This window comes from Rattus rattus, chromosome 6 (assembly GCF_011064425.1).
Source record: "Rattus rattus isolate New Zealand chromosome 6, Rrattus_CSIRO_v1, whole genome shotgun sequence".
NCBI lineage: Eukaryota > Metazoa > Chordata > Mammalia > Rodentia > Muridae > Rattus > Rattus rattus.
This window is the reverse complement of record NC_046159.1, coordinates 92,520,058-92,532,003: the sequence shown is the minus strand read 5'-3', so window position 1 is coordinate 92,532,003 and position 11,946 is coordinate 92,520,058. Positions and strand designations below refer to the sequence as shown.

At 54.4% G+C, this 11,946-nt stretch overlaps 2 protein-coding genes across 4 annotated transcripts in view; one reads left to right on the top strand and one right to left on the bottom strand.

The window, feature by feature from the left end:
- Nucleotides 1-264: 264 nt before the first annotated feature.
- Nucleotides 265-8,862, bottom strand: Znf467 (zinc finger protein 467). Of its 3 annotated transcripts, none has more exons than XM_032906604.1 (5): nt 8,440-8,862; nt 6,506-6,581; nt 5,772-5,885; nt 4,926-5,039; nt 265-2,759 (listed from the first exon to the last, which is right to left on the bottom strand). In XM_032906604.1, the coding sequence occupies exons 2-5, from the start codon at nt 6,537-6,539 to the stop codon at nt 1,237-1,239; spliced, it is 1,785 nt and encodes a 594-aa protein (XP_032762495.1). In that variant the 5' UTR covers nt 6,540-6,581; nt 8,440-8,862; the 3' UTR covers nt 265-1,236. The 3 variants fall into 3 exon arrangements, with proteins under 3 accessions (XP_032762495.1, XP_032762496.1, XP_032762497.1); XM_032906605.1 differs by lacking the exon at nt 8,440-8,862 and adding an exon at nt 8,056-8,259; XM_032906606.1 differs by lacking the exon at nt 6,506-6,581.
- Nucleotides 8,863-11,402: 2,540 nt separating this feature from the next.
- Nucleotides 11,403-11,946, top strand: part of LOC116903860 (SCO-spondin-like) — a 53,004-nt gene continuing 52,460 nt past the window's right edge. The window contains 2 exon segments of the mRNA XM_032906603.1: nt 11,403-11,452; nt 11,679-11,861. Coding sequence (XP_032762494.1) covers nt 11,403-11,452; nt 11,679-11,861 — 233 coding nt within the window.

Below are 11,946 nucleotides of genomic sequence, written 5' to 3'. Positions count from 1 at the left end.
CTCTGCTTCAGTTCCTGCCCTGACTTCCATGATTGACAGATTGTTTTAGACTTGAAAGAATTAAACAAATAACCCTCTGCTGCTCAAGGTCAGTATTTAATCACAGCAACAGTAAGCACAAACCAGGAAACCCACTTAAGCTGTGATGGAAGGATCCTTGCTAGCTGGCTCCTGACCTTTCCCAGTGCTTAGCACCCAGGAGACGGTTGCCTTGGGTATTTTTGTAGTTAGTAATCTAGTAATAAGATAGAAAGGAGTCTCCGCTTTCATCAACACCAGCTCTCGTTTTAATGAGAAATTGAAGTTCCAGGAGAGTAAAGGCTTCCCTCCAAGTTCTCTAAGAGGTCGAATCCAAAATAGTTCTCTCTAAACTCAGACCCCATCCCCCCACTGCTCCCTCCGGTCAGGCAGCCCCTCTGCTGCTGTCAGCCCAGGTGGGTGTACAGTTGTAGTGCCTTCAGGCTCCAGCACTCCTCACAAGGAGACAACTGGTCGAAAAGGCAACATAGAAACAACTTTTAATGGCCTGTTCAAGCGCTGCCTCCTCATTACCTCCTAGGCAGGTGCAGGTAAGGATGCTTCTGGGAAGTCTCTCGAAGGGCTGCAAACAGGTGGTATGGAGCTGCAGCACCTACAGTAACAATGCTGGGCCCCTGGAAGCAGCCTTTGGTCCTTTGGTCCTCACCTCCCCCTCCAAGCCAAACTTGTGTGACACAGACACACGAGCGCGCAAGGAACCATGGTAGTTGTTTGGCATCTGTGAATAATACACTTTGGTTAGGAAGAACCAGCTAGCTAAGTTTACTTCCCTGAACTGACAGGAAAGGTCTTTTCCTGTGGTCGGAGGTGGCAGTGAGTACAAGAGTCAGGCTTTCCTCCCCTGGCTCAGTGAACAGCCCCAGGACTTCAGATCTGAACGTTAATGACCTTCAAGTACATAAATAACTATTCTTTCCTTCTATTTAGAGGTTTCCTGCTCAGTCAGTCTCCCCTTGACCTGGTTGATCCCCAGAAATGTCTGGTTCTCAGTGTGGTATCTGCAAGGGTAGTCTCTCTGTGTTCTTTGTCGTAACTGTCAAGAGCTAAGTATGTTTTTCGGACTTCTTAACTAACATTCAAGAAAGGACAAAGACTCAAGTGTCCTGGTGCTTTGGCAGCAACCTAGGTGTGAATATTGAAAACCCACTTAGTCTCCCAAATCTGTCGGGAAAGGCAGGGTGCGGGTCAGAATTCGGCTTAGAAGAAGATTGGAGGCGGTACCACCTCGGAGGGATTGGACCAGGCTGGAGCAGAGAGGTTTGAGGCTGAGGCTGGGAGGGCCGCTTCCCCATGGATGCGTTGGTGCCGCACCAGGTGGGTCTTGCGGCTGAAGCTCTTGGCGCACTGAGGGCAGGAAAAGGGACGGGAGCCCGTATGGATCGCCTGGTGGCGGACCAGGTTGGTTTTGGAGCTGAAGCAGCGGGCGCAGACGGCGCAAGCGTGGGGGCGGCTGCCAGTGTGCACTGCCTGGTGGCGGCCCAGGTGAGATTTGCGACTGAAGCGGCGGCCACACTGTGCACAGGCAAAAGGTCTGGCGCCGCTGTGAGCCCGGGAGTGGGCGACTAGATTGGGTCGTGAGCCGAAGCGGCGGCCACACTGAGCACAGGCAAATGGCCTTTCACCCGTGTGCACGCGCCGGTGCCGGGCCAGGTGCTGCCCGTGGGCGAAGCCGCGCCCGCAGTCGGGGCAGAAGAAGGAGCGCTCGCTAGAGGTCGTGCGCTGGGGTGCCACGGGCCCCGAACCCGGGCCACAGTCAGGCGCGTGGGGAGTGCAGGCGGAGGGCTCGGCAGCGGGGTCCACGTTGGTGCCGAGTGCACATTCATCGCACCCAAAAGGACGACCCTCGGTGAGGTGCAGGCTCTGGTGCGTAGCGAGGTTCTTTTTCCAGCCAAAGCTCTGCCCGCAATGGGAGCAGGCGAAAGGCTTGGGCCCAGTAGGGGACGGAGCAAGAGACGCGGTCGGGGAGTGGGGAGTAGCAGGAATGTCGGGAGAGGACCGGGTGCGGCTAGCAGCATCGTGCACCCTCTGGTGTCTCACCAGATGTTGCTTGTGGGTGAAGCTGCGTGTACACTGGGTGCACTGGTAGGGCCTCTCACCCGTGTGGATACGCTGGTGGCGGATCAGGTGCGTCTTCTTCCGGAAACGCTTCTCGCATTCCGTGCAGGGGAAGGGCCGCTCGCCAGTGTGGGTCTTCTGGTGCGAGCCTAGGTGAATCTTCTGGCTGAAGCGTTTGCCGCATTCGGCGCACGGGTAGGGACGCTCGCCAGTGTGAGTGCGCAGGTGGCGGGTCAGGTGGGCTTTCTTGCTGAAACGCTTATCGCACTCTGAGCACGGGAAGGGACGCTCTCCGCGGTGGCTGCGTTGGTGCAGAAGCATATGAGCACGCTGCGTGAAGCTGCGGCCACAGTCCGGGCAGGCACAAGGACCCTCACCTCGGTGCAACCTCTGATGCAGCCGCAGAGTTAGCTGGTCCCGGAATCGCCGCTCGCATTCCTCGCAGCCATAAGGCTTCTCAGGGATCGGCGCCCACCCGGACAGCGCGATTCCACCTAGTGTCCCCGGAGTCCCTGGCTCCAGTTTGTATGCAACAGCCAACTGACCCAAGTCAGGAGTAGGAAAAGGACTGGGAAGGAAGGAGAGATGCTGGGGCCATTCCACCTCCTCCTCTGCCTCCTGGTCCTCATCCTCTACCTTCACTTTCCGAATCATCCATTCCTCCCCTGAGCAGTCAAAAGGAAAAAAAAAAAAAAAAAAGGAATTGTGTGAAAGCCCATCCTCAAATGGGCACATCCATTTGCCAGTAGGCTACTCACTGGCAGTCTGGCAGGTAAGCACGTCCCTCCTAGGGCTTTTCTCCCAGCCTGGCCAGCCCCTCCTCCCAGGAACCCTCCCTTGAATCCTTAGTAGGCACCCTTCCCCTGTTCCCTGGAGAACAGAACTGCAGCCTACTTCTGAGCTTCCATCCTTATGGAGGATGCCCACTACCATCTTGGCCCTTTTTGGGTGTCCTTCAAACTGGCTATAGTGTCAACAAACGCCTGGCCTTCATAGGAGGCAGGATAGCCTTGGAACTCTGGTGCCTCTCCCCTTGCTTCCTTCCTAAGCACCAGGGCACCCCCTGTGCTCCATCCTGCCTTCCTCTACTGCTCCTTCCCCTTTGGAACCACTATTCAGCTCCCTTCTTCCCGCTCTACAGGACCCGGAAGTCCCATTAAGAAGCTGCACCTGGAAGGCAGAGGCGGGTGGATCTGTGAGTTTGAGGCCAGCCTTGTCTACAGAACAAGTTCCAGGACAGCTAAGGCTATACAGAGACACCTCCCCCCACCGCCATCCCCCAAAAGAAAGAAGCTGGAGTTGACAGGATTTACAAAGAAAGAGTTAAGGGACAGAGAGCAAGACTGGAGTTTACAGGCTGGGGGCAGGGAGACTGCTGAGTGTTCAGCCACTGGAAGAAGTAAGGTGAAGCTTTAACCCAGGGGCAGATTCAATCCCCCAGGGAATCCCCACAAAATGCATCCATGCATGCAGAAGGATCTGTTCTCTTCCTTTAAAGCTGTCCGTCGTCCCCCCCACCCCCCATCCCCAGTGAATCGTGTCTGAGTGCTGCCTGGCCCTGAAAGCCAGTCATAGCCCGGGCATTGATCATATTACACAGATTACATTCACTCCCAGTTTCTAACTCACTGGTTCCATATCACTGTCTGCTCAGCTTCTGATGTCACTTCCCCCTTCTGCACGCCACGCCTCTGCTCAAGAATCAGCAATAGCTTCTGGTTTCTCACAGCCCCCCACATTCCTGGTCCAGCCTCCTTTTCATCCAGGTGTGAAGCTTTGTCCTTCACTCTGCTGCTCTTCAATCTGTCACATATCACCTTTCCTGCTTCCTGCCTGGAAGTCCCTTCTCCGCCAAGAACACCTTCCCCTCCTCCACCCCACTTACAACAGCTGAAATCTATGTTTCTCTCACAAGGCAGTACACCAAACAACATTTTGACATGTCTAGCACATAAAGATCTTTTACCATAAACTCCTATAGCAATCACCATTGATATTCTGTGAACTTGTGACTATATATTACTGGTTTAATTATTTGTCCTGCCTCATAGTAACAGCAGCCTAGCTCTGATTTAGCTTCTGGATGGGAGACATCTTGAATTCTAAAATCAGTTCTATGACCATTTATTTGAGGCCAACTAGGGATTAGACAGTGTGCATGTAGCATCACGAAGCTTCACACTAACCATGATGTTACTATCACCCTGATGACAGGTAAACAAACCACCCCTGGAGTGAACACAGCATCCCACCCCAAGAACATTCAGTAGGTCAGTGCAGAACAAGGGTTCAACCCAGGTCTGTGTTTTTCCCTGCCACACTCAGCACCTCTGTGCAGTATACACTAAACCCTTGTTGAATTAGTGATGCCATTCAAGCAAGTGGTGATGAATGAAAGAAGTATGTGTTTGTGTTTGCACACACATATGTGTGCAGGTGCATGTGTGTGCACTACAGACTGGGGGCCCTTGGTATCCCGAAGATCAGCAGAGATTTGGGAAAAGGAGCATGCAGGGTAGAGGCAGTGAACGCACTGATGAACACCCTGTATCGTTGTGGCAATTATAATCCAAGAGAACAACAGCATGTATGAATGGGGTGAGAGGGGATGATGGGGGAAGCTGGGACTTCCAAAAGTGAGCCGCACTTCTCTGGTACCTTCCTCTCCCATGCCACTGCCCACAGATGTGAAACTCCTTTGGAGCTCTGAAGTACTACAGAGGAAAAGGGAGAGGGCCTGCAGCACAGCTCTCTCCTCAGAGAGAAGCCCTGGAATTTGCTTGGTCCCTGTTCCCTTTGCCTGATCCTCCTGGAGCATCAAGAAGACTCACCTGGGACAGAGCTTGCAGGCTCGGCCTTCTGTGGGATACAGGCCTGGCTGCCCATACAAGGAGCTTCAGCTTGTTCTGTGTGGATACCTTCTTTCTGGCCAGGGGTCTCAGGCCCTAAAAGAGAAGAGGATGCCCCAAGGACTCCAAAAACATCACAGATGGAAGGCAAACCCCATTGGTACTAGGAAGCAAGTCTGAACTCCCCAAAGATCTCTGTCCTACATCATACCTGAAAAGGCACTTCCCAGTGGCAGAAGCAGGTGCTAAGGGGGGACAGGAGCCACAACTATGAGGAATTTCTGGGCTATGTGTTTTTTAAGGAGGTGGAAGGAAGGAAGGGAAGAACTTTGGCTTTCTTTCTTTTTTTTTTTTTGGAGCTGGGGACCGAACCCAGGGCCTTGCGCTTGCTAGGCAAGCGCTCTACCACTGAGCTAAATCCTCAACCCCCAAGGGAAGAACTTTGACCTGAGCAGTTAGACTTCTCAGTTCCAAGGAAGGCAAAACATGTGAGGAAAAGAATGGGAAGAAGCCAGGCTAGATCTTGCCTTAGGCATTCCTGCATCGTCCCACCAGCAGCCACGCAGGCCCCTCTCTCTACGATATATCACCCCTATAGCACTTTCATTCTTCTAAGGTGGCTTACAGCTTTTATCATGCTTACACTTCTTGTTGGCTGACAGCTGCCCATTCTAAAATTAAGTTCCAGGAAGGGAGGGACCTAGGTCTATTCAGTGCCTAAGGTATTCTAATTGTCCAGACTAGCATCCAGCAGAGTAGATGCTTAATCAACGGCTTGTGGAAGGAGGAATATCCTTTCTGGAGCCACCCTCCAAGCTACCCACTTACCTGAGCACGAGTGCAGTGTGCTCTCATCTCTAGATGACATCTTCTCCTGGGCATTACTGAACCCATCCCTGGGCTCACTTTGGGGTGCCATCTCTGGCTGTCCCACTGAGAATCCTGTTAGAGGCAGAGGGATGAGTTCAAATGAAGATTCTAGTATTGGACTGGTATCAGAGATGGGGCATTTTCCCAGCTGGTTTGGGAAGAAAGGTATCTCTTGTTTGCATGGATAAGAGACAGAGCTTCCCAGCAGTCTGGCCAGGCGTTAAGCTCAGCCCTTTTAATTGAGGGAAGAAAAAAGAAAGAAAAGAAATTGAATAATTTGAAATAGAAAAAAAAAATGAATTCCAGGGGAGATGGCTCAGTGGTAAAGGTACTTGCCTTCACACCTGGTGATCTGCATTTGGTTTCCAAAACCCACATGGTAGGAGATAACTCAGAAAATTGTTCTCTCACCTCCACATATGAGGCACACATAATAAACACAGTAAATATGTAAGTGCAATAAGTTTGCTTGTTTTTAGCTTCCATTTCTCTGTGACTCCCATACACACATACAATCTAGTATTATCATCTTGGTCTGGTCACTGAGACATAAAATGGTGACCTAAAAAGATGTCTGCCATGTCTCCGGCTGCCATGGTTTGGGGTCAAGGTTGTAAACTCCTGTGGACAATACTACTACACTTCGGATGCCTAGGAACTCCCACCCTCCTGGTTCCTTTGTCCCCACTCACCCAAAGAGTTCAGGGCCTCCAGGGTCTCTCTCATGGCCACCAGGAGTGGCTCTCCTAGGTGATCAGGCCACAGACCCTAAAAAGATAGCCCTGTTCAGATTCTTCCTCTCAGCTATCCCCAAGAACACCAAAGTGATGTCCTAGGCACAGGTGAGGGAAACTGGATTTGGAACAGAGGCCTCTGAAGATAGGTACCCAATCACATGGAATCTTCTGCAAACTCTGGTTGGCTATGAATATCAGCGCCAGTCGCCACCTGTCAAGTCTTTAAAACCATCCCCAGGCCAGCAGCAGTCACTCACCACCCACTGTGTCTTTGCCAGGGGAAGTACAAGGACCACTTAATTCTCTGGACCAAGATGGGGAGTGGAAAAACTACGTGTGGACCCTTCAGCGCCCCCCCACCCCCCGCAGGAGCTAGTGAAATAAGAACCAGCCTTGGAGGAGCAGTAACTCTTTAGGGATATGGGGGTGGGGGAGGTGAACATGGGCTCTTCCAGAGGTAGTAAATGACTCTGACTTCCTTCCCCTAAACCCCTACCTCAAAGACTCACAACCCCCATAGGACTAAGCCGGCGAGGACAACCCCCAAGCCAGGCCAGGACACTCCCCTATTTTTGCACTTCCCTGCTCCTCTTCCAACCGGTTCTCTGCCCCTCCTTTAGCAGACTCCCCTCCCCCCTCCCTGGCAGCCTTCCCTCTGCCCCTCCCCTCTCTCGCAGTCTTCCGCCCTCTCTCCCCACCAAATCTGGCTGCCTTTTGGGGCTCCTCCTCTTGCCCCGCCCCTTTGGCTCCTCCCTTACGCGCACCCGTCGGGTCAACCCCCAGGGGCCCCCTTGGAGTCGGCCCTCAGCAGCCACGGCCTCTCCCGACCCTCCTCTCCCAGCAGTCTTGGGCAGCGCTCCCCTCCCCCTTCCTCCGGTGCCCGCCCGCCTAGTTCTCCGCACGCCACCCCCTCCCGGGGCTGCTCCTCCTCCCTTCCTTCCCCTCCTCTTTCCTTCCTCCCCCAACTCCCGCCCTCCCTTCTCAGCTGCTCTCCCCATCCGCTTGCCCCTCCCCTCCTCCCCCCCACTCGGGTTTCTTTCCTTCTTTCCTCTCCTCGGTTCCCTCCCCCTCCCCCACACCATCCTCCCCTCTGCTTCTCTCCCTCCCGCAGCTCTCCTTCCCCCCTCAGCGGCCCCCGCCTCCCTTCCCCCTCTGCCTACCCTGCAAGCTCGGGCTCCGCTTCTCTCCCCTCCCGGTCCCCAGCCTTGTTCTTCCCCTCCCCCTCCTAGTCCGCTCCCTAGCTTCCAGGTCTCACGCCCCCCACCTCGGGGGAATCCAGGCTAACCCCGCAGTCTCAGGACCTACTCCCAGGTTCTGCCCCTCCCCATCCCCCTTTCTTCCCAGCACACCTCCCTCTCAGCAGCCCCCTTACCCATTTCTGCTCCCCACTGACTTCACGCCCTCTCCGGAGTTTTCCTTCCGACTAGATTCCCCCCAATCCCCGCCCCTGTTAGCGCTCCAGAGTCACTCCGGGGTCCCGGCCCCTTGCCCTGCTCTAGACTCACCTGTCAGCGTCCTTCGCTCCCGACCAGTCCCATCCCTGAGCCCGTTTCCTGCCCCTTCGCACTGGACCCTTCCCCTATCCCGAGGAACCCTACTCCCGCTCCTTGGGATCCTCCCCGCAGGCCCCTCCCGCCCTCTTCCCACCTGCTCCCACCGGGCCTCTTCTAGTCCTTGCCATCCCCTCCAGTTTCCTAGTCTCCCCCTCTGCGCCTAGACCCTCCCTCCTGACTCCCTTCCCTCCCTCTTCTGACCCCCGCCCCTCCCCCACACTCGCGTCTGCGCGCCCCTTCCCTCGGGGTTGTCACCTGCCGTGAGCCGGCAGGGCTTGTAAAGCTCCGTTTGGGTGGCGGGCGGAGATGCCTGCTCCGGAGCCTCGGTGTCCTTACCTGGCGGGCTCCTGCGGCTACGTGCCGCGGCCCGCTTTGGGGACCCAGGCGCTCGGGCCTCCGGTCCCGGGCGGCCGTTTGCACAATGGCGCCGGCTGCCTGCAGCTTGGGTGCGGGCTGCCCGAAAGACTCCCGGACTGACAGCCCTGAAACTTCGCGGGGAGGGGAAGGAAAGATGTGGAGGGAGAGGGTGCGGGGTAGCGTTGCGGGTGATGGGGGAGGAACCCGGAAAGCGGGAACAGTGCTTCGGGGCACCAGGAGGCGGAGGGTCTTCGAGAGACCCGTCGCGGGAGGGTGCACTAATGGGTTTCAGTGCAGGTGACGGTCTGCAGGCAAGATGCCCGGAGTGTGGAGATGGAAAGTGGGAGCTTAGGACCGAGGAAGGGCAGAGGGGAGAGGAAGGAGAAGAGGCTAGGGAGGAAGGGCACTCGGGCTAGAAGGGAGGGTGCTCACAGCCTAGGAGGGAGGAGCTGGGGAAAGGTGGAGCGCGGAACGGGGTGGTGGTGGTAGTAGTGAAGAGTTGGGGGGAGCAGGGAAAGGAGGGGGCGTGTTTGGGGAGGAGAGCAGTGTGTATGTACATGGCTGTCTTTAAAATCGCCAGTGGCAGCCGAGTATGTGGTAGCGCCGCGGTCCCGTGGGAGACTGTCTGACCAGCAGAGATTGGGAGAATCGGTTAAAAAAAAAAAAAAAAAAAAACCTCCACCAGGATCCACCCAGACCGGAGGAAGCGATCCAAGTCCCACTGTGGGGGCTGAGGATTAAGAACCAAGCTGAGAGGGCAAGGAGAGGGCTCTCAAAGTAGAAAATGGGAGAAATAGAACCAAGTGCCTGGCTGAGACGGCTGGACAGGCTTGGACGCTGCAGGGGGTGGGGCGGAGCGGGGCGGGGCTGGGGGGCGTTGCGGGGGAGTGTTGTCCATGGGTAAGAAAACCTCCTGGCGTGAGGTTTGGACCTCTCTCCAGACTTCCACTGTTTCTGCTTATGGGTGCAGGTACTCCTGCGCCTTACCTCTGCTCCTCAGACACCCTATCCCAGACCTGGAACTAAAATCTAGGCTGGATATTCCATGCCCTGTGATCTTTCTTCAAACTCCCATGGGCTCCCATTTCCGCCTGCCTGCCCCCTGTAGGGGAAAGGGCAGATCCAAGTTACATTTCTCCCCAATCCAAGCGTCCCTTCTCAGTCAAGTTGCAGAACAGAACAGGGATAGTCTGGGAAGAGGAGGCCAGTAAATGACCCTCCTGGATAAGAAAAGGCCCCTGGCTATGGCACAAGGATAGTGACACCTGTAGAGTCAGTGCAGTGACCCAAGGCTGGCCTTTTAAGATGGAGCAGGGTAGCCCTCAACATTTGCAGAGAGTTAGAGTGAGGTCTGGAGCAATGGAGACCTGAAGGACTAGGAGGTCCTGTGACTCAAGATGCTCTTCTAATACCTGGATGCTTCACTGACTGAAGGTGGCCTAGAAGCAAAGTGCGTGTCCCTCTGTGTACAGGAATGGGCTTTGGGAACTGCAGTCCACATGTGTAGAATATACAGGAACACTGGCCACGTGAGAGTGTGAGAGACAGTAGAAAGACATTGTGCTCACAACAGATGCTGACCCTTTCCCAGGATTCTGCTCAACTCCCAGGCGCCAACCCTAGCTATCTGGAAGCAACTGGGGAGACTCATACTGGCCCTATTTTGTTTTCAGGCCCAATAGTAGGCCCAGAAGAAGGAACTCCCAGGCCAACTGTGGTGTGCCAGGTGAGGTGACCATACAGGATGCCCAATGGGACTTCATTTCATTATGAAATGAAAGGGTTCAGAGTTTCAGGTACAGCTGCATTCCAGCCCAGTGGCCTTGGAGGTCAACTGTTGACCAGGATGTAACCAGGATTTGCCTGTGGAGCCTGCAGCTGCCTCCTCTAAACCGGACACTGGGATTATTCTATCCGGCTCAGTTCAGCCCCATCCAGGATGGGGCAGGGGGAACAAATTTCCTCCCAGTCTTATTCCACCCCTCTCTCCTTCCCATCTTCCTGGGTCCTTTCAGTGTTTGGATGGATCCTTTGGGACCCTCAGAAACACCACAGGTGACCAAACGGCCACAACCAAATACAAATATCCTCAAAAGACTGACCTCAACTGGGGAAAAGATTTACTTTTTCAAGTTGTCTCCACATACCTGGGTGCTCTCTCTTCCTGTGCTCCTGGCCTGAGGGAACAGGGAGAGGAAAGAACACAGAGAGAACATCATAATAAAGTCAATGCTTTTTTTTATGTACTTTTTGCTTGTATATATGTATGTTTGCTATATGTGTGCCTGGTGTGCTGAGATCAGAAGGCCTTGGATCCCCTGAAACTGGAGTTATGGGTGGTTGTGAGCTAAAGTGTGGGTGCCGAGAACCAAATCTGGGAGTACTGAGTGTTCTAAACCACTAAGCCACCTTCTCTCCAGCCATGCAGGTTTTGGAGGGTGGGGAGACCCTCCCACACCTGAAATTTCAAAAAGCATATTGAGTCCCATCTGTGCAGCCTTGGGAAGTCCCTGGAGTTTTTACTGGTAAGGAAACAGACACCCAGAAAGGCAAGGTGTCCTGACCACACTCATATATGAGCTTGTGGTAGTGCTTGAAAGTATAGAAAAGCCAGGGGCTCAAAGTGTTCAGCTGTAGTCCCATCACACACACACACACACACACACACACACACACACACACACTCTGGGAGGGGTGTGATGGAGCCTGTTTCCAGGGAGAATTGGCCTCTGAAAGGATGCTGGAGGTAGGTCCAATCTGGTTCTGAGCAGCTGGTACTCGGGGGCTGGGATAAAATCTACCATCGTGAAGAGCCTCGGACAGACTGACCTCCAGGTTAATTCAGACCACAGTGTGGGACCGTGCTATCCTCTCTGGTCTCCAGTAGCATTGCCCAAGTCCAAGCCTCAGTTCCTCCTGAAGGCGACCTGCAGCGAGGCACTATGCTGCTTCCCGCCCTTCTCTTTGGGATGCTGTGGGCTCCAGCTAATGGGTAAGCAGCTCCTGGGGATTTTCCAATAAGATCCTCCTGCCTGTGTATACCTAGGCTCCCTCAGAGATGGCAGGATTTTCTTTTAGCACTTTTCTATTGACCTGTAACCTCTCCCTTCTTTCAAGTACTTCTCCCAGCAGTCTTTGGGGGCTTGGATTCATAGTACAGAGCTTCTTGGTGACAGAGAGAACAATACTGGTATCTGTGATCTCCTATCCCTGGACAGGCATTGGTGTGAGCAGACAGAGACTGTCCATGTGGAAGAGGAAGTAACTCCTCGTCGGGAGGACATGGTACCCTGTACCAGTTTGTATCATTATAGCCGGCTAGGCTGGCAGCTGGACCTGTCCTGGGGCGGCCATGTGGGGCTCACCAGGCCCCCAGCACTTGGGCTTTGTGCCATCTACAAGTGAGTGAGGGTCAGAACCTGTGTTGTCTGCCAGACAGGAAAGGAAAGAGTGACCGCAGGATATCCTGAGAGTGGGGGAGGACTG